The following is a 24,197-nucleotide window of genomic DNA, read 5'->3' on the forward strand; positions in this document are numbered from 1 at the left end:
GTATCCAGTCTAGGTTTTAGATTTTTTTTCTGCAGAATGTCCCTATAGTACAGCCTTTCCTTTCCCATCACGTAGTGTAAAAACACTCTTCTAATTCATGAGTTTTTTAATAGCAACTGCTGTAATCGTCTTTTCTCAGCAGTTGACACAGGTAATAGGTAATCTTGTTCACTCTTACTCATTCAAATGAAGCAACAAATATCATTCTCCTAGTTTGACAGGCAGACTGTTTCACATGCATTTTTTTCACTTGTCCTCTGGCTGTATCTTCTCCATCTCATTAAATATAAACTACTTGTCTTCATTATGAGGGCTCCTCCAAGCCCACTTCAGTGCTACTTTTCATTTCTCATTCAGTACCAAGTGCCATCTGCTTCCACTTGGTGAATAATGCCAACTTGAACTCTAGGTATCTTTAATTTTCAAACAAATGCCTTCATGCTCTCTCTCAGGCAGCCCTCTAATGTGCTTGGAAGGTGTCCTCTGCAGACACCTGCAAAGCCACTGCTTTGGTCTCCCTTCCACTCTCTCTGTTGCTTTGGCTACTCAGAGCATGCCTGTGGTCCCAGGATTTGCTTGTTGCTCCTCTGGCTGAAGAGACTATGGTCTTCTAATTTCTTTTTGTTCTCTTATCTTTCTGCAGCTACCCAGTTGTCTTTTGTGACCTCTATTCACTTTGTAAGCTGATGAAGAAGTTGTATTCCTGGGGTGTTTATACAGCACACAGATGAGTGAGGCCTTTGAACATGCCAAGGGCATCTGGGAGATACAGTAATGCAAATTATAGTAATAATAAAAGTACTGTAATATATACCTGTTATCAGTAATGTTTATCTTAGAATAGCAAAATGGTGAGGTGAAATACAATTCACATCAGAGATCAAATGCCTAGTATTCTGGTGCTTTGCCTTGCAGCAATGTTTTGCTTTAAAGTGTCATGTTACTACAAGAAATATTTACGGAAAAGACTTTTAAAAGAAACTCCAGTTAGTTGAGGTACCATCTCGTAGCCACCCGACAGAAAAGACAGCAGATAAAATGTATTTAAATGAATAATATGCCATTTCTTGAACCAAAGATGAGAGAACTTGCTTTGTATCAAAAAGAACATAGTTCCAAGTTGAGGCAGAAAATAGTAACTGAGACTCCCAGTGCAGATCTTAAAGCAAAAGGGTCGCATTTGCAAGATGGAAAACAGTTTATGTTACCATAAATAATTGAAGAACTTGAACTTGCTGCAAGGTAGCTATTTTCCTATGCAGTCTACAAGTAAACACTCATAAATACTAAACTTCTCATCAGCCCTCCAGTTCTTAAACAGGAGGCACTGATCTATCTCTTAAGCTGTGGGGTTTCTTTAATAACTACTTGACACCTACAACAGCAGCACAAGTTCTGACTAGCTACTCATTGAAAGCAATCACTGATTGTAATATGACATTATAAGAAAGAAATTGGACCTGCCCGAGAATCCTTTCCTTCATTTTTAAATGATAATCCCAGTGATTAAGATCAGTTCACTAAACTGGTAGCTGCACCTGGAGGAAAGGAATTCAGTCACATGTAAGTAAATTCTCTAGAGTTCACTACTGGGAAGTGAAAGGAGTCTCAGCTTTGAGAGGATGTAAGTGAGCATAGATCTCAGGCTTTGCTACTGATTAAAATGTGAACCAGAAATCAACAGAACTCAGGGCAAGTGTCAAAGCCATAAAATTATTGGAAGGTAGATTTTGAGACAAAATAAAAACCTACTGTTGTCTAATTCTTTCCTAAATGTAGTAGTTGAAAAATGAACTAATTAATGACAAAGTACTAATTAAACAAAACTATTTTCCTAGGGCTTTTCATCTAAACCATTTCTGTGACAGCTTTCATCAAAACTTTCACTAATTTATTTGTTTCTGTAATATCTATTTTTTCCCTTAAAAAAAGTCTTTATTATAGATAAAGTTTAGAGGAAGAATTTATCTGCTACTGAATTTTTAGCTTTTGTGGATTTTTTTTCAGCTTTGTGAACAAGCTGATAATAAAACTTTCCTCAGGAATAATCACAATTAGAAAGACTGCTTTTCTTTTGATATTCTTCCTTCTTAGAATAGCAAAAATTCATGTGGGCTGAGTGCACAATAAAACATGTAAATATTAACTAAATCCTTTTTAGTGCCGTGTAATGTTGAAGCTCTATTGTCTTCAAAGTGTTTTCACTCTATGGCAGGACCTTGAAAGAAACTTAACACTATCTAATTTTTGTGGGTGTGTAGCTGTAGTGAAAGAATGATACTTCCCATGGGAAAGAGAATCAAAGTAGGCTTTTGTTTGTTTGTGTGTGTCTAAGTTATGGCATTTACGTTTTTCTTATAGACCGGCTGCAGACCTCCTATGTTTGTCTTTTACCTGAAACTTTTGGGCAACAAAGTAAATAAAACTACTTTCATCTGTTGTCATTGCTGATTCTTTTAATTCCAGGAATATTCAAGACCGATCTTTCCTTAAAGTTTACAACAAAGATCCTGCACACGCATTTAATCACACTTCCAGAGCTGTAAATGGAGATATAAGGGTAAGTACTACTGCTGCATTTATACTCCTTTTTCCTCCATCTTTTATGCTCAATGTTTAGATTATTAAATGTAATATGTACACAACAATTCATAAAATCGAGGGTATGTGTACAACATATATACAGAGGAAGAAACTGATAATGCTTGCTGTAATGTTTCTTAACTGCTTTGCTTTTTCCAGTTATTTGCCCTGGGCATTAACTGGATGTTTGATCTTGTTTAGATGCATTAAAGCATGTGAAGCAAAATATAGCCTTTAATTATGTATTTTGTGACACAGACAGTACTCAGAGTTTTTACAGCTTCCAATTTTGTGTTTCCAAACCTTTTACAGTGAAGTATGGCATGGTGTTAGTACACTCCAGTAAGGTTTCAGCACAGATTGGTTTACAGAGGCTGAGCAAATGTACCTAGCTTGAAGTCTGTCGAAATTTTAAATTGGAAATTCTGATAAATACCCATTGTGGTGTAGATGGTTTTGTTTTTTTCTAAAATTTTCTACCTGTACTGAACAAGGATGAGTATATTTGCATTTTCAAGTTAACATTTTGTATCAGGAAACTGTAGAGAATGCATTTGAAACATTTGATTCCTCTCTCTCGTTGCCTCTGTCTTTCACTGGACTGTCTCTCCCACCTTGATGCCGAGAAGGAAGGAGATGCTGTGTGGCTCCTCTTCCATCATGTTACCCACAGCTGGTGTTGCAGTAGAGGGTGGTGGTGGTGAGATTACACAACCTCATCTCCTCAGGAAATGTACAATCACATGAGCTCAATGGGGCCAGAACGCCACTACTGTCCTACCTGATTTGTGGCTTTTATGTGTGTTCCAAAACTGATTCAACTGTGCAGAAAACTTCCTGTGAATTGATTTGCTTAATTGTACATTTTCTTCTTGGTTTTGTTATCAATTCTGAGCATGCCTGACTGCTCTATTACTAATATGTCATGTAAGTAGTTATTCTGTTTAAACAGTTTGAGGCCACATTATTTTAGAAAGATTCCAATAGCTGATTTATAGGCACTAGTCTCAACCACCTTTCATTTATACACTTCAATTATAAAATGCTCCTTGGTATAGGTCAGAAATCTAATTACTTGATTATTCACACTGCTGCACACACAGCATGAGCAAGCAAATAGATATGCATTAAAGGGATGATGTGATACTTTTTAGTGTCTTCTGTAAGGTCCTGAAATTCTTCAGTTCTAGTTATATTCCTGTGGCAGTAAATGGATGTATCCACTACATCTCATTCATATTCGAAAGCATGACATCATTGTGCATTGTGATATTAATGCATGTAACAATTTCACTTTGGCTTTATAAAGTTATGTTATACTGTTCTTGTTTCTATGTACAGTGGATGCTGAAGGTATCTACTGTGGTAAAAGGTATCTATTTGTGTGTTCTAGACTTTTTCAGATACAGTTAGCTACTGTAGTTAGCTATATATATTCAAAAGTAAAGATTGCTTCTTTGGCCCTCTTCCAGGCATTTACTGCCAAACAGAGTTGTTTTGAACACAGGTGCTGCTTCTGAATTGCTTATTTTAAAATACTGTGTTGTACAACAGATATGTACGCTTGACATCTCCTGATTATGGCTGAGTTAGCTCCTTTTGGCCATAACCAAAAAATACTGGTGACACAGTGATGACCTTTGCAGAAGTTGTGTTTTCTTGGTAGAATATTATATTTTACTCTACAAAAATGCAAAGATACCACTTTGAAATTCTGTGCATCCAACAAAACAGCTATTTTCTCATTTGGCTTTTCCTTTGTATTGGCAAATTTCTTGTCTTTCTGGTCTGAGAGGTGAAGTCACAGCTGTTCATTGGGGCTTTGTGGAGAAACATGCAAAAAGTCTTCCTTTTGAACTGTGTCAACTTCTGCACTTCAAAGTTACGAGCATGGAAACAAGTGATTTCTTGACCTCCAGAAATAATGAAACCTCTTTGTCTAAGGATGTGTGTCTTTTGGTTGAGTTCTTCCTTGTGCAGCAACACTCAGGTCCTAACTGAGGCTTTTCCTGAAGTAATAACACTCTGCAGTAACACTCTCCAGTGTTAATCCCCTGGAGTCTAAGATGGAGCACACACCGCAGCTTTTCCTCTCTTTGGCAGAAGTACTGTAGGATCTCCTCTCAAATCTCTAATTTGGCAAAATTTGTAGGGACATAGTAGTCTTATGGTTCCTACCCTTTGGTTAAATCTGGTTAACATTCACCTGGAGGTTCACAGGTTATTAGTTCAGCAGAAACAACCACCAATAAAGAGATTGATTATCTATCCCTCTTTTCTTAGCAAACCAGCTTAAGGGGAATGAACTGTGGGGGGACTAAGTGAGAAACATGTACATTTTATGTCCTGTTAATGCACAGTACACATAAGATTGTAGAAAACTTGTTTCTCATCCCTTGTTTTGTGTTTGCATATCTTTGCTTTGGGCAAATTGATTTTTTTCAATTTCATATGATAAATGAGTGCTAAATTCACACAGTAGGAAGGAGGGAGGGTGTGCTTTGCATTATGTTTAACTGTTTCAAAATACCTACAGAAAAGCAGCTTATTGTCTGACCAGTTGAAAAACAGTATTTAGAATATCATGAATTAGCCCTTGTAAGTACATTTTTCCATGGTGATACTGAGCGTGGTTGTATCTCCAGCCAAATGTGAATTCAAGCTTTATTTTTTTGAGGTTTGGGAAAGTTTTGCCTTTACAGATTTTTCTACTGTTTGCCTTCTTGTCCCTTTGGAATGTTTATCCCTGGGTTTGATGATGTTCAGGCTTCTATTCATGTGATTTATAATCATTTCCATGTAACAGGCCCAAAATAATCTCAGAAAATAATGTTAGCTGCCAGCTTGAACACCTGTTTTAACTACCAAACAGATGTGAGACCTGTATAAGAGTTGGCAGTAATACTTGAAATAGTAAGTATTATCCATATGGACAAGAAGACTTCAGAATGCTCAAGAAGAATGTGGGATCTGTAAGTCTCAGATCTTTATCGAACCATGTCCCTTAATTCTAATTTTCCTGGTTGTCTTTGTTTCATGCATTTTTCTGAGTGGGTCGAGTTTGAGAAAAGGGAATTTGCTGAGGGGCCAAGCAAGCTCTAAAGAAAAGTTTCTCTTGAAATCCTTCTGAGTGCCTCACTTGCTTACTAATATTGTGTCATGGCCATTTACATCTTGAAGAGCATGGTTTGTTTGACAGGTCTGCCATGTTGAATGCTGCTCAAGCAAGTGGTAGCCACATAGTGCTGTCTCACTCAGTATTTGTGCTTGTCCTCTTCCTTTATTTATTTTTCCTTTCCCAAAATGTACGCTGAAAGTCCACAGCAGATGGGGGTTTTTTGAAAAATGTATCTTCACATTGCTGCATTTTTTCATTCGTTTATTCCTTCATCTGAGCTTGTATCGTTCATCAGCATTTTCTAGCTCTCTGTGCAACAGTACTACTTCTGACAAAATACTGTCTCATGAACAAATGTTTAAATGGTCTTTCTACTCCCTCTGGCATTGTTCTGAATTCCAGTGTAAATGCATGTACATGGCCATGCTGGTCTGTGCCCTTGGAATTAGCATTTGTGATTTGCACAGATTACAAGGAAAAGTTGTTTTCTCAGACTTACAAAGTGCAGGGCCCAGGTTGCCTCCCCTCCATTCAGCGGTGGTGTATATAGATTGAATGTCAGGAGATGACAGTAAAGAACTGATGGCTGAGTGAATTGAATTTCTTTGCAAGCGTCACAGCTCCTTTCGTCCTGGGCTGTTGCACTGAAGTAATTCCCCCACTGAATGTGCACAGCATATTATCTTTCCCCATTTCCTATGCCCTCCTTTTATGGAGTGACTAAAAGGGGAAGAATCCTAAAATATAATCTCCCACTTCTGTTACAGAAACTAGTCTGGTGGCACAGTTGGATATTAGTAATGTTGGTTTATGCAGTGGTTTGATTTGGACTTCACCTGCCAGCCAATTTTGAGAATTAGGAGGGAATTTGTACTTCGTAAAAAACTGGTGGCTATTTTGCTTGGCAGTCTTTCTCTTCCCATCCACCTGCCCTAAAGTCTGTGGGTTACACTTTATTTTGAAGTCCTAGACCCACCATGATTTTACTTAATTCCCTGACTTGTATAAGATTTCTGCTGGGTGGGTGAGGCCAGAATATCTAGAGAATGCTTGTTGTGGCTGCTGTTGTATTGAGGTATGCTTTGAGGTGTTTGGGATTTTTTTTCAGAGACTGTTTCTCTAAGAAAGAGTAATTAGGGCAAGTTGAGTCAGAGCTGAGTGGGGGCAGTGCAGGGTACCTGTAAACCCCAAATTTTCTGGGAGTTAGTGTGGCAAAAAGATGATGATGTTCCTGGCAGCAAGGAGGGTTTGGGTTGCCAGGGTGAGAGGAGAGGATGTAAAATGAGTTGTACAGTAAAATGAGACAGACATTTGATAAGTTGGATAAACTTGTGCTAAGTAGCTTTTACTAATGAAATGGCACACCAACTTTTGACTTTTCCCCTGAAAATGCCTGGATAGGAGGTTGCTAACATTTTAACTCTGTAGAGTTAGATGCAATTCACAAACTTTAAAAAAACCTCTACAAGTGCTAAAACCCCTCAGACAACTCCCCAAGAATTTAAGGCTTCCAAGAATGTTGAAATTCAGTGCTGGTTTGCAGGAAAGATAGAGAGATAGTAAAAGCAGAATCATCCTTCTGTGTTCTCGAGGTACCTGTAAACATACCTGCAGGTTCTTTAAGATGTTTAATTTATTTTTATTGGATTGTTTGTGATCTTAACATCACAAATAAACATAAAAGCTGATAATGCTGCCAAAATTATATTTTTTCAATTCATACTACAGCTAAAAAACAAAAACAAAAGAGCTGCTTGCACTACATAGAGGTATTTAGAACAAAAGTATTTATTGGAAAAGAATTCAAACAATAAATTGGGTGAATGCATTTTAGTGCTAGAATGCCTATGGGACAGCATTTATGTAAGTTGCCATGTGTTTGCCTTACCGATCGTATTACTGTAAAACTCTGTTTTCTTTAGGGAAGAAAAAGGAAAAAAAAAAGAAAAAAAAAGATAAAGCAAATGCTAATACCTCTATTATCTGATAGAGACCTTCCAAATGATACAAATCTCATCTTTCCTGCTGTTTTGCTGTCTGCTTTTTCTAATGCTCTTTTTGTCATTGAGAGGTTATGACAACATGAGCCATATTGTATTTATAAACATCACGTGTTTCCTTGATATGACTTGCAGTGTCTGCCAAACAGAACACATGGAAGAAACATTTCTCATTAGCTCAGCATTGGTTTTGGTTATACTGATTTCCGGGACAGGAAAAATGCCTTCTTTACTCAGATTTAGCTTTCATACAGTAGAAAGAAAGCCTCTGAGTGTCCATGAAATCTCTTGAACAGAGACGCTGCAGTTCTTGTAGCCCACATACTTTGTCTGAGGAAAAGAGAAAAAGTGCTTTATTTTAAAGAGCAAATGTAATGGCATCTATTTCTGAAACTAATTATGAATTAAAATACCTGCCAAAGTCATCTAGAAACAGAACTCACCGAGAGATGTAAGGTAAGATGATGCTTATAAATAAAGGAGGATATCTAATTCCTCTTTTCTTTTTTTTCCTTTCCAAACTGAAAGATATTTTCATATTAACTGGGAATTTAAATCATAACAATGGAAACTGTTTCTTCTTCCTTGAGCCGTATGAGAAAATAAATGTCTAACTGCTCTCTAAATCACCAAACTCTACTTTCAGATTTTATGTCTAGTTTCAAACTTATATATTGAACATGAACAGTTATTTTCCAACTTGCCATTACAAATCTTGCTGAGATTGGAACAAAATATATAATAAAAGTCTTTGATGTTCTGGATTCTTTTAAATGATATGGATTTTCCTACTTTTGCCTTGAGTGGGTTTTCAGTAGTTGCCAATTATTTGTGCAACTACAGACCTGCAGACACTGAGAAGTACCTGCATCCAATCAAACTGTGATGAGAGACTGTAAATGTACCTGTTCTCTTTCATTCCTATATCCTTTGATATACAATACCTACTGCTGTACAAAGCCTAAGTTAGTGGGAAAATGGATAGAATTACAAAGAAAAAAAATTATTTTTTTTAATTTCAGCTACACATAAAACAATATATTAATCTCAAACGTTTTCCAGCCAAAAGCCAGTCTGTTTGAAGATACAAATCCTGTGTTACAGTTGGATGGATACTGCACTGTGGCTTTTTTAATATGATGGCTAATTTTTTTGGTGTACTATATTTATTTCACAAACATTGTGTGTAATGAATATAAGGAATATAAATGTATAGATCCTATTACTATACCAACATTTTAAAAGATGCCTCTTCTTTTTTTAAAAGAAATTTTCAAGGAATGAGGATGGATTTTAGGTTTACATTAAGCTGGCCGTTGAAAGAAATCGTCATGTTCTTGATATTAAACTGTTCAAGGAACATGAGTTTGCCACACCCATGCAGTAATATCCCAGTTAGTCTAAGAGGAGTGTCATATGGTAGATATCAGAAACCAGTTACCTGGAAGCTCCCAGAGAGTGGAATTTTTAGGGGGAGAGTTCTTTATTTCCTTAGACTAATAGGCCTGTATTCAAACTGGCCAGCCTTTCATGTTGAGGTTTTCTTAGAGCTTTTCCTGGAGCTGATGAAGTTACTTAATGACAGCGTACTATCTGTCTTGGGTGAAGGTCTCTTCAGCCCTTCATTAAAACTAAAAATCTTACTTCTCACATAAGTTTGAGGTTGTCAGGGAAAGCTTTTGCTGCCTTCAGTGGGAGCTTGCCCTGAATAAAAACATAAGGATTGGATTTGAGTCTATTTTTTATTGTCTACTAGTTTCTGGTTTTATTCTCACTCCACCTCTTTTTACATAATGTTTTCTTGTGCCAATTCTTTAGAAGTTTTGCTCACTCTTTTTTTTTTTTCACTGCCCTTGCTTTTAGTAGAACAGTTTGCATTAATTTGACTGTTTACTTGAAATTCCTAAATAGCTGACAGAGTCAGATGTTGCTGGAGCTCCCTAAACACATTGACAAATATAAAAATGCTCATAGTTGTGACCTCCCTTACAAGGAGGGGAGGTCCTCCTTTCTGTCCTTTGTAAACCAGGTAGCTTATCTGAATTGCTGGAGTCCTGCAAGTCAAAGTCCAGTCGAGATTTGTGATTTCCAGGTAGCTTTCCAAATGAGCTGTTACTCAAACAGGGGTTAAAAATCACTTTGTGAAAGTGGGCATTTTGCTTCCACGGTTCCTGGAAAGTTAGTAGAGTTAGAAACAATGTTTTGTCTTCTGCAAACAAGCCATTCACTTGTTATTCAGGACCTTAACTTTCCCAAGAAGTTTTTCACAAATCTGAAATGTGTTACTTCATGATCATGTCCCACATTCTCCGCTTTCCACTGAGTCTTCACTTCAGGATGTTTTTAGTTACCTGCCTCTAGATAAGCCTTATGAATACTAAAGGGAGGAGTTAACAAGTACCTGGTGTTTAAGAGAATACAGCTATTGATCTGAGGATCTTGATTCTTCTCTGTGTGGGATTGTACTTTTTCTATTAAGGGCTCTGGAAAACTAATCAGACTTCTGAAAGTATGAGCAGTAAAAATATTTTTTCTTGGATACATGTTAAGATCTGGGGTTAAAAAAAGCCTCAGCTGGCAAAAGCAAGATAGTTGCAAATATCAGCACGCAACAGGACTCCATGAGAAATGATGTGATGCTGAAATTATTTTTGTCTGAATATATGCCTTTCTTACATCATTGCAAATTTGAACTCCATGTGACTAAGTAAAAAGACTGAAAGGGTGTGTTGGATAAAGGGCTAGTCCCTCAGTCACTTAATATTTACTATAGATAGCTTGGCCTTAGGGTAAACTAGGTTGTTTACTTCAGCCATGCAGACCAATTTGTATATTTTTTGGATAGAAGGAAGTAAAATGAAAAAAAATGTAGGATTCAAACACTATAGGAAGAAGTTTGTGATCTAAAGGGACTCTTAGTTGAGGCACTGATAGCACTTTTAAGATTGCAAAAGACATACTTACAACTGCAAATGCTGTTTGACCTTACAGCTCTGAGATGCAGTGTGGCTTGGACACTTGCATCGCAAAATCCAGTTGTGAATAAGACTTCCATGACCATTTCTCCTGCCAGTAGTGCTGACTCCAAAACTCAGCACAGCAACTTATTTCTTCTGATTTTGCTATGTGCTTATATTGGAAGAAACAGGTGTAAGCATGCTGCTTATGTCTTTTGATTATCAGCTCTGTTTTAGAATATTTTTATATTATTTACATCCTAACCTACTTCATATATCTGTAATAGAAATTGCATTGACTTAGTTGTTTGGTAATGTCAGATGAGACCAAGGGTTATGCTTTCCTTTATGTTCATTTAGCTATATCAACTTGCTCAGTTTTATTTGGCTTCAGTGCAGTGAGAAGAGATACAAATATGGAACAAAAATAAAAGCTGAGTCGTTAGTACAGGGAGTCAGAAAGCCATGAATTTATTTTGATTTATGAGTGCAGTTACTAAAAGTATTTCTTTTTTTTAAAGAGCAGAAATTTGATATACAGCATATTTAAACCAAATAAAAATGCTGATCTATACCAGAACTGTACATGTTTGAAACTATTCCTTTTTTGGAAAAAAAAAAGAGATGACCCCATCAGTTCTGTGGTGCCCTGAGGAAGTGCTGAAATTGAGACTGGTCTGAAGGGTTTGGCTCCCTGCATTGGTGGCGGCTGTGTGTGTTATGTACATGATGTCCTTCATCTCTTCAAAGAAGATGGGGAGGAGGGAGGAAATGCTTGCTGCATTTTCATGAATTACATGACTCTGTTCTCAGAAAATCCTACCATAAAAAGCATCAGTGGAAAAGCAAAAGAAAGGAACAGTTGGTTTGAAAGCAAAAACAACAGTTGGTTTGAATGCAGCACCAGGTATGAGGGTTGTCAGAATGTTAACTTTAGAAAAATAGATCAGTAACAGCTTTTATATGTTCAATCCAAACAGTCTAACAGCTTATGGGATGGGTGGGCCATGCTGTACTGATGAGTTAAATGTGGATATTGGCAAATCAATGATGTAATTTTGTAAATCCGACCTTTTTAGGATTGAAATGTGTTATGTTTCAGTGTGTTTATATTTTTGTCATTTGTGATAGCACCCTGAAAAATCTTGGCTAAAATGCCAAGAGGTTTCTTAATGTACTCACCACACTATTCTGTCTGCACAGTACACTCAGGAAGCATAGGGGGAAAAAAGCATGAGAAATTTATTAACTTGTCTTTGCTTAATTGGTAATCTAAACATTTTTTTTAACTCTCACATTTCATTCGTTCATTGGAAATTAAATACATAAATAGGCAGAAATGCGTGCCTGTTAACTGATCTGGGTGTTTGTCTTGCTGATCAGGAGTAAAGTAAGGCAGACTGGTAGCAGTGAGATAGCTCAAATGATGCAATGTTGCTGGGGAAATAAACCTCCATACAGAGGCACTGTGATTTCAGTCAGGCCAATGCAAAATGTTCTGCATCTCATCCATCTTTTTGCTCAGTTTGCCTAAAGCATGGCTAGACTGGGAGCTCTCATGGGACGTCTCTGGGTCAAACTCCAAGGGGCCTTAACTCCCTTCCCTTCCAAGCAGAGTTCAGCCAGTGTGTCGCCAAAGTTGTCTCACTGACAGCTAATCTGTGATAGTGTCAACTAGGGAGTGTCAGCAGGTTCAGTACAGGTATAACCAGGCTAGTCCAAATACAGAGCCTGCTCCTCTAGCTAGATTTAAGATGATACGTGTTGTAAGTTCACCATTTTATGGGAGGAAGTGTGATATTGCTTTCCTCTTATTTTTCTATTTGCTTCTTGTTTTACACAGGAAAAAAAAAAAGTGGTCTTAGTCTAGGAATGGGAAGGGCTGTTGAACAGTATGATGTGCAGGTGTGCTTGGGATCGTAAGTCTGTGTGGTCAGGGGGTCAATAACATGATGGAATTGATAAGGGAAAAAGTTTTCTGAGAAGTAAGGGCTGCGCACACACACATGACATGTCTCACCACTTTTCAGAACTGGGGGATGATTTCATCAAACCAGAATTTCTGTTGTCCCCCACTAAGGACAGGTACAAAGAGCAACAGCCACCTCAGTGTTCTCTCAGCACTCAGTCCCACTGCATGTTGTGTCTCAGGGATGTTGCACTAAGGCCTGGCTTGTAGAGAGCTGTTACTTCCTGCGGGTCTGAGGGAGATAAAGCTGTTTTGAACCTTAACTGCATCTTCAGTGGTAATGGCTGCACAAAATACTAGGTTTCAAAAGCCATTTGTAGCTTTAAAGTGCATCTCAAATATCTTTGTTTTGAGTATGAGAGTGGCTGGCAAAGGCAAGTGGTGGCCTTAGCTTCTTTACCCATGTCCTCAAGCATTTGTAGGTCACTCCAGCTGGCATTTTCCTGAAGTGTTCTGCTCACTTCTTTCCTAAAAACCACCCTCATGTTCTGACCACACTTGCAAAAAAACCCTCAGAATACCAAACCAAACTAAAGAAGTTTATGTTGGATGTTCTCCTTTCTCATCCCTCTTCTCCTTCCTTTCTTGCTCTCTCCCTCTCTGTCCCACGCCTGCTATGTGAGGCTACAGCATTGTTATAACAAGAACTAATGCAAAATCTTCTAGCCTTAAGAAAAATTTGTATTAGTTCATGTTTTTCCATTTAATTCTGGGTTTTTTTCTTTCATTGAATTTTTTGTTGATTTTCCCTTCATATGCTAAAGTCTCTCTCACTGCTCTTTTTCCCATCAGTTCCTCAAATCCAAGCTTAAGTAAGTCTCCTGTTTTTGTTTCGTTATTTATTATCCATTTCTTGCTTTTAATTTCTCAGCACTCCACTGCCAATATTACTTTGTTTCATCCTTGGCCTCTTTCACAAACTCCTATTACTGTCCTTCACCCTGTCTCATTCCCTTTTTGTTTTATCTTTTTTCGTCTTTCTTCTGTAGTTTTACATTGAGAATTCCCTACTACCTTTCCACATAAGTTTTCTTTACCTCTTCTCTCTCTTCCCGGTTTCATGGAATCATAACGTCATTTAGATTGGAAAGAACCCTTAAGATCATCAGTCCAAGTAATGAGTTATGTGTTAGCTGAATGTTTGTAGCATGTGATTTGCTGCTTTTTATTAATATTTCTGCATTGCCTGTTGACTAAGAAGGACAATTTTCATGCCACAAACTCAGTCCTCTGCATTTAGGAGTTAAAAAGTTTAGGCATAAATAAATGTGCTAATGGTAGGACAGAGGAAGAGGAGAATAAAAGTAAATGTGCTTCTGTATTGTTCTGTTGATAAGTAAACAATGTTTATTGCCAGCTTCAGGAGAGAGACCTTTAATTCTTAGTTCAGTCAAACAGGAACCACAGACCAGATTGGATCCACCAAATGGATCACAGCAATGTCCATTGCATGGACCAGCAAGTAGCAGCTGGAATGAAGCTGCCGTTGTCCTTTCTAGTTATAGGATCTCAGCTTGAATTATAAAGAAGAAAGAAAAAAAAGAAGAAAGTAGGGTGAGAAACAGAGCAGAGTGAGCTAAATGAAAAGACATATGGGCAGGCTCACTATAAAGAATTAGGAAAAAAATCTAATCCTTACAAGCCTAGTGTAGAAATTGCCGCCCACTGCAGTCAGTGGCGAGAGTTTGGGAGTGCCAAAGGAAAGCTTGTCCCACCCAGCTCTCAGGGAATGAGATGACTCTGAAGGGTGCCTGGCTGACTTTCTTTTAATGCAGCATTAGGTGAGACAAATCCTCAATACAAAGCAACTAATATTGCCTCTTAACTTTTTGAGAGGTGCTTAATGCATATGTCTGTGATACATGCTGTGATACTTTCCTATAGCTAGGAAAATGTCCTTGTTTAAATCAGTACAGAAATGAGGGGGAAGCATGAGGTTTAAATTACAGGGTAGAAAGGCAGACTGCAGACCTGACGTAATACTTCAGTTTTGCAGAACCTTCTTCATGCAACTCCAGAGAGAGTTGGCTATATTTGTTCTAGTAAACTTTAAAAAAAATTTGAGGCTTATAGTGTTTCCAGCAGAGGATTTCCCACTTGTACTTGCTTGCCTTTAACTTTTTAAATCCCTAAAAATCAAAAATTTCAGATTGAATTAATCTGCCATCACCAAAGTATAGGCCAAAAATTTACTGCTGGTATGCAAAACATGTATGTATGTATGTATATGTAATTTTAATACACAGGTTACAACAAAGCACTGTTCTCTTTGGAGCTCAGGTGCTCACCTGTGAGCTGGTTCAAAGGCTTTCTACGCAGATTGCTCCACACTGCAAGCTCCAGCTGTTCTGGAGAGTTTGCTGCTTTGACAGCAGCGAAGCTGTAGAGCTGCCTGTCCCCTTTATAGTGGTTCATTCTAGCTGGTAATAATGTGCTCTGTGGTGTGAGAGGGCTTTTTGTTTATTTGTTTGCATTTCTTTTTTAAGAACCAGGGAGTTCGGAGTAAGTTTAAGAGAACTTTACGTTACTTGTGTTTACCTCAAGGCATATCTGTTTCACTGCATGCCTTTTGAATCAGTAAACAGAGGGAATAGCAAACAGTATGTATGTTTAGAAGAAGATAGTGTGGTCTGTGCATAATCTCAAACCAGTATGCGTTAGGCAGCCAGAACTGTTCTGTTCCCTCCCTGTTTGTTTAGCTTGGCCTCTCAAATTCAAAGAGCTTCTGTAGGATTTTCAGTCTTCAAGGGAACACCACACACATCCTTGTAAGTATAAATATGGGCAGTGGGCTGGAGAGTTGATGTGAGAAAGTTGAGTCCAGTTTGAAAGAATTTTTAGGGGTCATGGAGAGCAGTGTGCAGAGCAGAATGGCACCAGCACAGCCTGGCAGGGCACCAGGGAGTGTGTCACCTTGGTGCCTTTGTGAACAACAGCAGCTGGGGAGGCTGTGTCCTGCTCCCTCATTTTTGCCATGGGGAAGCAACTGAGACTGAGATCAGGATGGGATAGGAACCCTTTTTTCTTCTCTGCTGAATGTTTGGAGGTAAAGCTAAGGGTGGATCACTCTCCTTTCATTGAAAAAAAGTGAGTAACTGTGAAGGAGCAAGATTCAGGACGGGAACAGTTCCAGGCATGGAGAAAAACATACAGCAATTGGCAGGATTTTATTATATGGACCTTACAGTTATTATATGGACTTTAATGTTATTATGTGGTTTCATTGTATTCACACTACACAGTGCACAGCCTGGACATGCCCAGGCTTGCCATGAGTTTGCCTGCTCCCTGCTTCCTCCACTCCTCCTTTTGCCCGTGTCCCTATCCTGGTTTGTCCCCCTGCTTGTCTGTCTCATGCTTCACCTCATGTCCTGGCCCTTTCCCCACCTAAAACTCGTAAAACCCCGACACACCTGAATAAAGCATCCATTTTGCACCTCTACCTTTGTCCCCGAACCCATCCGTGCTGTGTCACGGCCCCATTCCCCTCCCCCCTTGGACCGTGGCAAGTAACCACACTGAGAAGTCCTTGTCATGGTGCCACGCTAAGCAGAGAGAAGAAAGATGCTGATCAGGGTTCTCCAGCTGCCTTCATGAGTCTTGTGAATCAGAGGCAGCAAATATAGGAGATCCTGCAGATAACTCCACAGATTCATCTTTGTTGTCCCAAACTGTTGGTTTCTTGGATCAGAGTTAGAAGCTGGGTGGGCTGTAGGACTGGTAAAGTGGCATGAGACCTTCCTTGGCAAAAAAAACTCCCACAAAACAACAACAAAAAAAGTAACAACAAAACCAAACCCACACCCAAAACCCTAAACCCAAACCTCCCAAAACCAGAAGAAAATAATACTTCTTTTGTAATACGTCTGTAAAAGCTGTCATCATCAAACTGTCTTTCCATTTGGATTCTGCTGTACTGAACTAACTTGTTAGATTGGAGCAAAACCCCACTGACTCCATCACAAGCTTTGTTCCAGAGTGCTGAGAACAAAACCAAGTCCTGAGCTAGTGAACAGCAATCACCGTAAGTGCTTCCCTGTTTTCTGTCAAGGAAATAGTTGTTTACAGCAGTACAAGGCATTAACTACTAAATTATTTTCATCCATGAAAGTATTATTAAGGGAATAGGAACCAAAAGAGCTGTTATCAGGAACAGAAAAACCTTTGATCAGCAGTCAGGCAATAACTTATGTCTATGCCACTTGTGTATACCCCACAGTAGACTTCAAAATATTCTCTGGGTTTTTAATTGTGTGTTTTACTGATGTTTAAACTCTAAGATTTTTTCTGCTTCAAAATGAGGGAAACAAGCAGAAAATAAAGGAATGTGATGAGTGAATTGGTGGGAAGGTCCAACAGACCAACATTATTAATAACACAGAATAAAGGAGGGTGATGAGGGTGACTGGTGTTACAGGTCTGTGGTAACTTGAGTCTGTCATTAATATAGACATTAACATTGATTCTAAAGTCATAAATTAATCTAAACTTCTAGGCTTGATTTCAGTGAAGCACGGGGTGTCGTGCCTCTTAGGAGCATCCCCTTTGTTTATACTGAAAAGGAGCTCTAGTTCTGTACAGTACTTTATAAACAAATATATGGCAAGTAATTATACATAGGATAATACATGGAAAGTTAGATAATGCTTGAGGGTTCTGATAAAGTGATTGAAATGGAAAGTGATGCTTGAGTTGTTTGTATGCATTGTTAGAACCTACAAATTAAATTACAGCCTTGGTAATGATGTAACTGCAATATTTATGATGTTGTGCTGATATATTTTAAAATTAAAAGATTAATTCATCTCATGAAAAACTTTTTGTATGCATCTGCCATACTTGAAGGTTCTTGCATATAATATCATACATATGGAGAACTAGTTATAGTGTGTCTGATGTTCTGGGATATACTTTATCATGCTAGAGTGCAATTACTGCGAATGTGCAGCCTACCAGGTTGGAATTCATTGCAGGGAAACTGCAGTAAAATATAGTCATCTTTTTTATTCTACATATTAGCATAATAATGTTATTTGTCAGTGAAGGTTTGCTAGCCTGCAAGGAAGAGCATGGATGGAAGAATATACTCTGCAACTGTTGGAAAGCATGTGTGGCATTAAAGTGTACTAGGAGAATTTGCTTGTATTTTTTACTTTTGATGTTTTTGAGTCTGGTTGGTCCACCGACCTAAGCAGCTTTTTAACTAGGTCAAGTGTATACATCCATTCATTAAAAGAGGATGCTTGACTGGTTAGTTAAACCTGCAAAATATAAACCAGATGCTTCAATGGTAAATACTGCTTTACTCCTATACTGCAAGAAACCAGCCTTGACTGATTAAATTTGAAATAAAAATAAATAGGTTTAACATTGTTTCTGTGCCATAATAAGTTTATTATAGTGCTAGTGCAAATATTTAGTAAAAACAGTATTTTAAAATATTTTACTGTGAAACTGAAAAGTAAACCTTTAAGACAAAATGAATTTTTTTTACATTTATGAAAAAAACCTTTATATTAGACTACATACAAATTTTTTGAAGTTCTGGACAAGATCAATAATGGCGTACAAATTTACAGGGTACATTACAAATCAGAACTCACAGCAGCTGTCTACAAAGCTGGAGGATTTATCTACTGTTGGGCTGGGTATAGTATGGGGTGGAACACTTGAATTTTTAGTTTTGGCTGCCAGATCTGCTATGATCTTTGTCCTTTTACTCAAATGCTTTGTGTCAAATTGCCCTTTTGTAGCGGAAGTGAATGATGCCTCCTTCACTAATGGCTGAGACACTGAGAGTAGTACTGTGAAACAGAAATGCTGCTCCAGTAAGGTCCTGTTATAACTGATTCTCTACAGCAATATTAGGTCATGGTCATGTGCTTAATTTGTATTTTGATTCCTTTGAATGCCAGTCATGATGGTGTAGGAAGTTTTTCCTTGCATAGAAACAAAACTGAGACAAAATCCCGAAACAGTCCTCCCAAAGTACAGGATAACCGCAGGACTGGGAAGGGCTCATGTCATGAGATTTTCCCCTATGATATTTAAGTGCCATCTCTTTTAGACTGTAACTACTGTATTTTTAAGGAGACAATTTCTGTATTCTATGTTCTTTTGGGGTGAGGAGAGGGAAGGGAGGGAAGCATTCTTTTTGTTCTAATTTTTGAAAATATATTTGCCTTCTCTATTGTACCCTCTTTTTTTTAAAAAAAAAAAAAAGAGAAGCCAAACAACAACTAATCACAATGGCTAGTGTGGTGTGCTGCAGAGATAACAATGAGATTGATTTACTGGTACCCTGAAGTTCAGGTTAGCCAAGAGGCTCAGGTGCCCAGTTAATGAGTAGACAGCCTCCTCCACGGGAGGAGCTTGTGCTTCCTTCTACCGAGTGTCACTACCAATCTGAGTAGGTGAAAAGCTTCTAAGGTTTATAACTGCTGGATTTTTTTTTCTAGAATTCTGTGTACTGGGTTTGCTAAATGGTTGGAGGTCTTCACCTGTTGGGGAGTTAATATATATGTGTCTCATAGCATTGCCTTTGAAATGCACTCTCTTACCAAAACAGGGGTTACTCACTATTTTATTTATGGCTTTCCCCTTTGTGAATCTCTTTTGTGGTTCACTCCATAATGTTAGTCTCTTTCTATGCATCTTATAGGCACACATTAAAAAATGATTGAGCGATTGAATCACATAGCGTTGCACAGTTTGTGACTGGGTGACATGCCAAGGAGGTTATTTAGTGACTAATTTCGAAGGGGAGGAGAAATCGCAGGCTTGTCATGTGGAAAAGTACTTCAGTCTATTGAAGCAGCATTACTTACATGACCGGATAAAGCAACATGGCCAGCCTCTGTTGTGAGCAGAGGGAACAAGGAGCATTTTTACTCTTTCAAAACCTTTTCCCAGAAGATATGGATATACAAAATATTATGCCATAGACTGAGGATTGAGATTCAAGACTGAAAACAAAAAGTACTTTATTAGAAGAAGTGGAACCAAATGTTCATCTCACTGCTGTAGCCATACAAGTGATTTCTTTAAGTAACAGTAAGTGGCTTTAATTATTTCAGAGCAAAAAATCTTTTCAAAGATTGTTTTTTTTGTCCATCGGTAATAGTTTTGTCTAAGAGTGTAGTAAGAGTGCTAGTGTTTTAAATTGTGGAAACAAATGCTCAGAGTAGCATCAGGATAGCTGAAGAAATTATGCTCAAAAGAGCAGACTGTGTAGGATTTGGTCTGAAAACTCTCCTCTCTATTTGTTTGCATGATCCATCTTCAGCATGCACATTGACTTACAGGCAAGGTGAAGCAATCAGACATTTTTGATATTACCATTACATTTGTTTTGTGGTTAGCTTAGAATTTTATGGATCTGTTTTACATTCGGTAAAAAGTGAACTAGGTATTCTTTGTTTTCCCCATGGGAGCTTTAGGATATGGTATGAATTAAGTTTATATGTAGTCAGGGATATAAAAGAACATACTGAGACATGTAAAATACCTTGAGGTAAAACATTTGGATCACTGTAGGGACTGTATTCATGCACAAGTATGCATTAAACATACAGGTATAAAATAAGGGACAATAGTGTTAAGAATGTGTTTGATGCTCTATGTCATGGCAAGGGAATTGATGCTGTGTCTGAGCTTCAAATTGGTGCATGGGTAATTAGAATATGTTATCCTAAAAGTTCTGCTTTTGGGGATCAAATAGTGCTTTTTCCATAACCTTTGTGTACACGTGCACAACTGGGAGAAAGCTATGGGGACTGCATGTCACAGTGATATTGGGTAGTATGGTTTTGACACCTGATTATGGTTCCCTCAGGATGCCTCCTTTCTGGAGGGTCATGTTATGTCCTCTAAATTCCACCTCCTACGATAGTGAGCATCATCTTCTGGTTCTCCTGTTTGTTCACGTCAACTTCTAGCTAGCTGAGCTTGACCAAAAGAAAGTAATCTGTGAACATAGAAACTGGAAGATTGGATGGATTTGTCATCACTAACCATCACAGGCTCATCCTGAGAAACATCTTATATTGACTAATTGCAGTGTTTTTCATCAAGGGAAAGAAAAAACAGAATTAAGAGCATAGAGCATAAATGGAAGAAGAAAAACCCAGTTACTCTCTTGAGGTATCCACCATATATGTAATACATCCTTAGAAACAGAAAACTGCTGTTTCTTAGATGTTCTGAGTTTTTATCTCAACTCTCACCATAATACAGAAATATTACACCTGGGCATATACCAAAACTATGCAAAAGGACCTAAAGAACATAGGTGCATGCTAATACTGGGAAGATAATTGTAATAAAAGCTGAGATTTCTCAGGGAGTTCTTCAATTTTCCTTGTCTGGAAAATTATCCAGGAAAAAACAATGGAAATATGTGCGACATGTTAAGAACAGCTAACTGGGTCTTGGAGTTCCCCATTCATTAGAACTTTGAACATTAGAAATCAGTTTTATTTTACTGGCATGTGGTTCCCATAATGAAAACCAGTTGTGAACCCTGGCAGCTCCTGGAACCTCATACTGTGGGGCCACATTCAGCTGAGGCCAGATCTCCAACTTAGGCAAGGTCAGCTGTTTCATGGTCTGAAGTCTCCCTTTTGGGCATGAGGAGACCCATTCTTAGCCAAAATTATTGTTTAAACTTCTGTTCTGGAAACATTGCTGAGGAGTAATGGGCATTGAAATCCCTGGCATGCCTTACTACTTGGTAACCCCAAGCACTTGCTCTGCTGAAGAGACCATGGAGAGCTGGGGTCCCTACCCCAGATCAGACTCTGACTGAGTTGCCCCAGAGCTATGAATCTGGAAAGCCAAAGCTCTAGAACACTCCAAGGATGTCTGATAAGAAATAAGGTCACTGTTTGACTGAAATCTACAGGGTGGTTTTTTCCAACTTTTGTCTTTACTGATGTTTTTACCAAATATTTCAGCTCTTTGGGATTAGTGTCGTTTGCTTAAAGTACATTTCATTGGAAAGTTTCTGACCAGAAAAAGCTAAAAATTATGCTAATATGTTTGCAGTTTTCAGGTATGGCATTGGGCAGTTGGAGGAACCCACAACTCCAGCCAGTGTGGGGTTTTTTCTGTAATTGGGAGAGATTGGAAGAGATTGGGAAAATTTATAGGAATTAGAGGGTATTCTATGAGAAGACAAGAACAGACAAGTGTGACAACCTCTCAATGATGTCTGATAGCAAAAGGATTTGGCATCAGACAGATTATTGTGGTACAGATACTTAAAATTTTAATTTTAACTGTTTACTAATTCTGTAATTTTTAAGTGCACTATTTTATATTGTAAATTATCTTACTTTAGAAATATTAAACCCATATAAATCTGATTGTTTTTTTCCAAAAGTGGATTTGTGCTCTCAGCTGTCCAAATCCAACCTGAATGAAAGATCAGTCACGATAGAAATGTTATCATGTAGTGCAACTAATGATTAAGCTGAGGTTTTTGAAAAATCAATACAGTAAAGCTGTCTATTTTTATTAAGAAAGAACAAACTAATGGATTATATTGTTGTTGGGTTGAGGGTTCTTTGATCAAGTACTTTCTCATTAGAAAAGTTAAGAATTGCCTCACTCTTCAGAGCAATTTCTTCTATTGAGCAATTTCCGTAAAAGGTCTCTTTACAAACAAATTATTTTATCAGCATTGTATCAGAACTTAGTGTTTTTGTAGCTTTTTTGTCAAAGACTCCCCAAGGCCTCCATAAAATTCTTTGCAGGTGTCCTCTGTTTATATTGGGTGAGCCAGCTTTGGAAGCATAGGTGCAGTTTCCTCAGGGAAACGCAGGGTGTCAAAGGGAGAGTAAGAAAAGTAACAGCTTCACATGCCTGAGAGGTGATTAATGAAGTCTGTTGGGAACTCCCAGGTGACTCCAAGAGAGTGCATGGATAAGCTCCATCTAGGGAACATGCTCCTTGTAGGTATTTTGGCAGTCTGAAATTCTTGGGGCAAAGCCAGTTGCTGGGTTCTCTACTGATGCAGAGGAGGCCTGGGAGAGCAATGGGAAGGGCTGCCAGGTCAGAAACTCTGGCCTACTTTTCCCTTTGCCCATGTTTCGCTATGAGATGGTAGCAGATAGCGGCCTGAGTCAGACTGTACCTGTGGTATCCAGCTGCATGGAGAGATGCAGAGGTGGTGTGGTGCCAATGAATCAGTGGTAGGCTTGGTGCCTGGTGCTAGCTGGCATTGCCCTGGTGTGCGAGCAGGCACAGCACCATGTGCCCTGTCTGCTGTGGTCAGAGAGACTGGCTCTGCTTGCCCTTTCTGTGAGCTACCAGGAGCAAGGCTCTTTGTATCCATTTGGGTGGATGAATAACTGATTTGTTGACTTTGTGCACATAAGCATTTTCAAAATATAGCCAACAAGCTTTGAAATAAAGAACATAACTGTTTTTATATAATGTTGACTCTTTAGTATATAGATAATATGCTTAAAAAAAAATCAGTATCTTACAGACTTAGGTGTTGTTAGACTGACCAAAATCCTCCACAGGAGATGTTTAAACATGGTGTGATCTTTTTTACTACAAAAAGGTTCTCAGTGATGTATTTTCCCCTCAAATGTTTTATACAGGAATTGTTGCTAGCTGTTTGCCGTATTTTAACCTAAGGATTGACAAGTTTCCATTTCAAGGATGTAAGGTCTACAGGCAGTAAGAACAAGGAAGAGCTATATTCTAAAGAAAACCACACCCTCAGGCAAACGTATTACTTGCCTGCAATTGAAAAGCACATGATCCTGTGCTTGTACTAAAAAAAGTCTTCTTCCTTTTGCCCTCAAAGCAATTGGCTGCGATAGCACCTAGTATTTAGAGTCTCAGATAACCCCAATATCCTCTTTCTCTGTCCCTGAGTCATGCAAAGTCCACAAACATGTGGCTCAAGACAGCCTGGATATTAGAATACAGGTTTTTATGTAGCAATATGGGGAGCTTGTGGTGGAGGACAGAAGAAAAACAGCACAGAAAGTGGGGTATATATGAGAGAAAGTATGTATAAATACACAAAAGATGTATAAATGAGAAGCAAGAAGAGACCATCATTCACATTTTTAAACTTGTCATTAGCAAATAACCTGGGGATTTTGGTGAAGAGAAAAAAGTGGAAAGAGAGGAAATACCAACCAGGTGGCAGAAGATACTGTAATCCATCCAGTAAGGCTTCCTGGCTGCCAGTGACCAACTCAGCTCCCTGCCCAGCCCCATATGTCCCAGTGCACCTGCCCTGGGCACCCCAGACTCTGTGACTCCAACAGCTCTACCTGTCATCACACTCCACCCAGGGCCTGAGTCCTGGCTTAAAATAGAAAGTGAACTTTTCGGAAAGGGTTTGGCTGCCCAGGCATTTGTGCCCTGCCCGGCCCAAAAGGGTCTTGATTGAGGCTGTGTACTCCAAGTACTATTTTAAAACGAAAGTGAGTAGTGTTATATACATCATTACTCAGGCACAGGATTTTGAACAATAGCCCAGCCCCATTATTTCCATCCTAAAGTATTCCACCTTAAATATCTTAAGGTAGAAAACAGAAATTTTT

At 38.4% G+C, this 24,197-nt stretch overlaps 1 protein-coding gene across 22 annotated transcripts in view; it reads left to right on the forward strand.

Moving 5' to 3' along the window:
* KIAA1217 (KIAA1217 ortholog) overlaps nucleotides 1–24,197 on the forward strand; it is a 352,288-nt gene that overhangs the window by 276,786 nt on the left and 51,305 nt on the right. For 20 of the 22 annotated variants that reach the window (XR_010425105.1, XM_064635474.1, XM_064635506.1 and 17 more), the window contains one exon: nucleotides 2,467–2,560. Coding sequence is in view for 19 of the 22 variants with exons in the window: in XM_064635474.1 (XP_064491544.1) it covers nucleotides 2,467–2,560 (94 nt within the window). In the remaining 3 variants the exon portion in view is untranslated. Of the gene's footprint in view, nucleotides 1–2,466; nucleotides 2,561–7,830; nucleotides 8,158–19,415; nucleotides 19,681–24,197 lie in introns of those variants that run through there. The other 2 variants (XM_064635534.1, XM_064635531.1) reach the window with 2 other exon arrangements.

This window comes from Pseudopipra pipra, chromosome 1 (assembly GCF_036250125.1).
Source record: "Pseudopipra pipra isolate bDixPip1 chromosome 1, bDixPip1.hap1, whole genome shotgun sequence".
Lineage (NCBI taxonomy): Eukaryota > Metazoa > Chordata > Aves > Passeriformes > Pipridae > Pseudopipra > Pseudopipra pipra.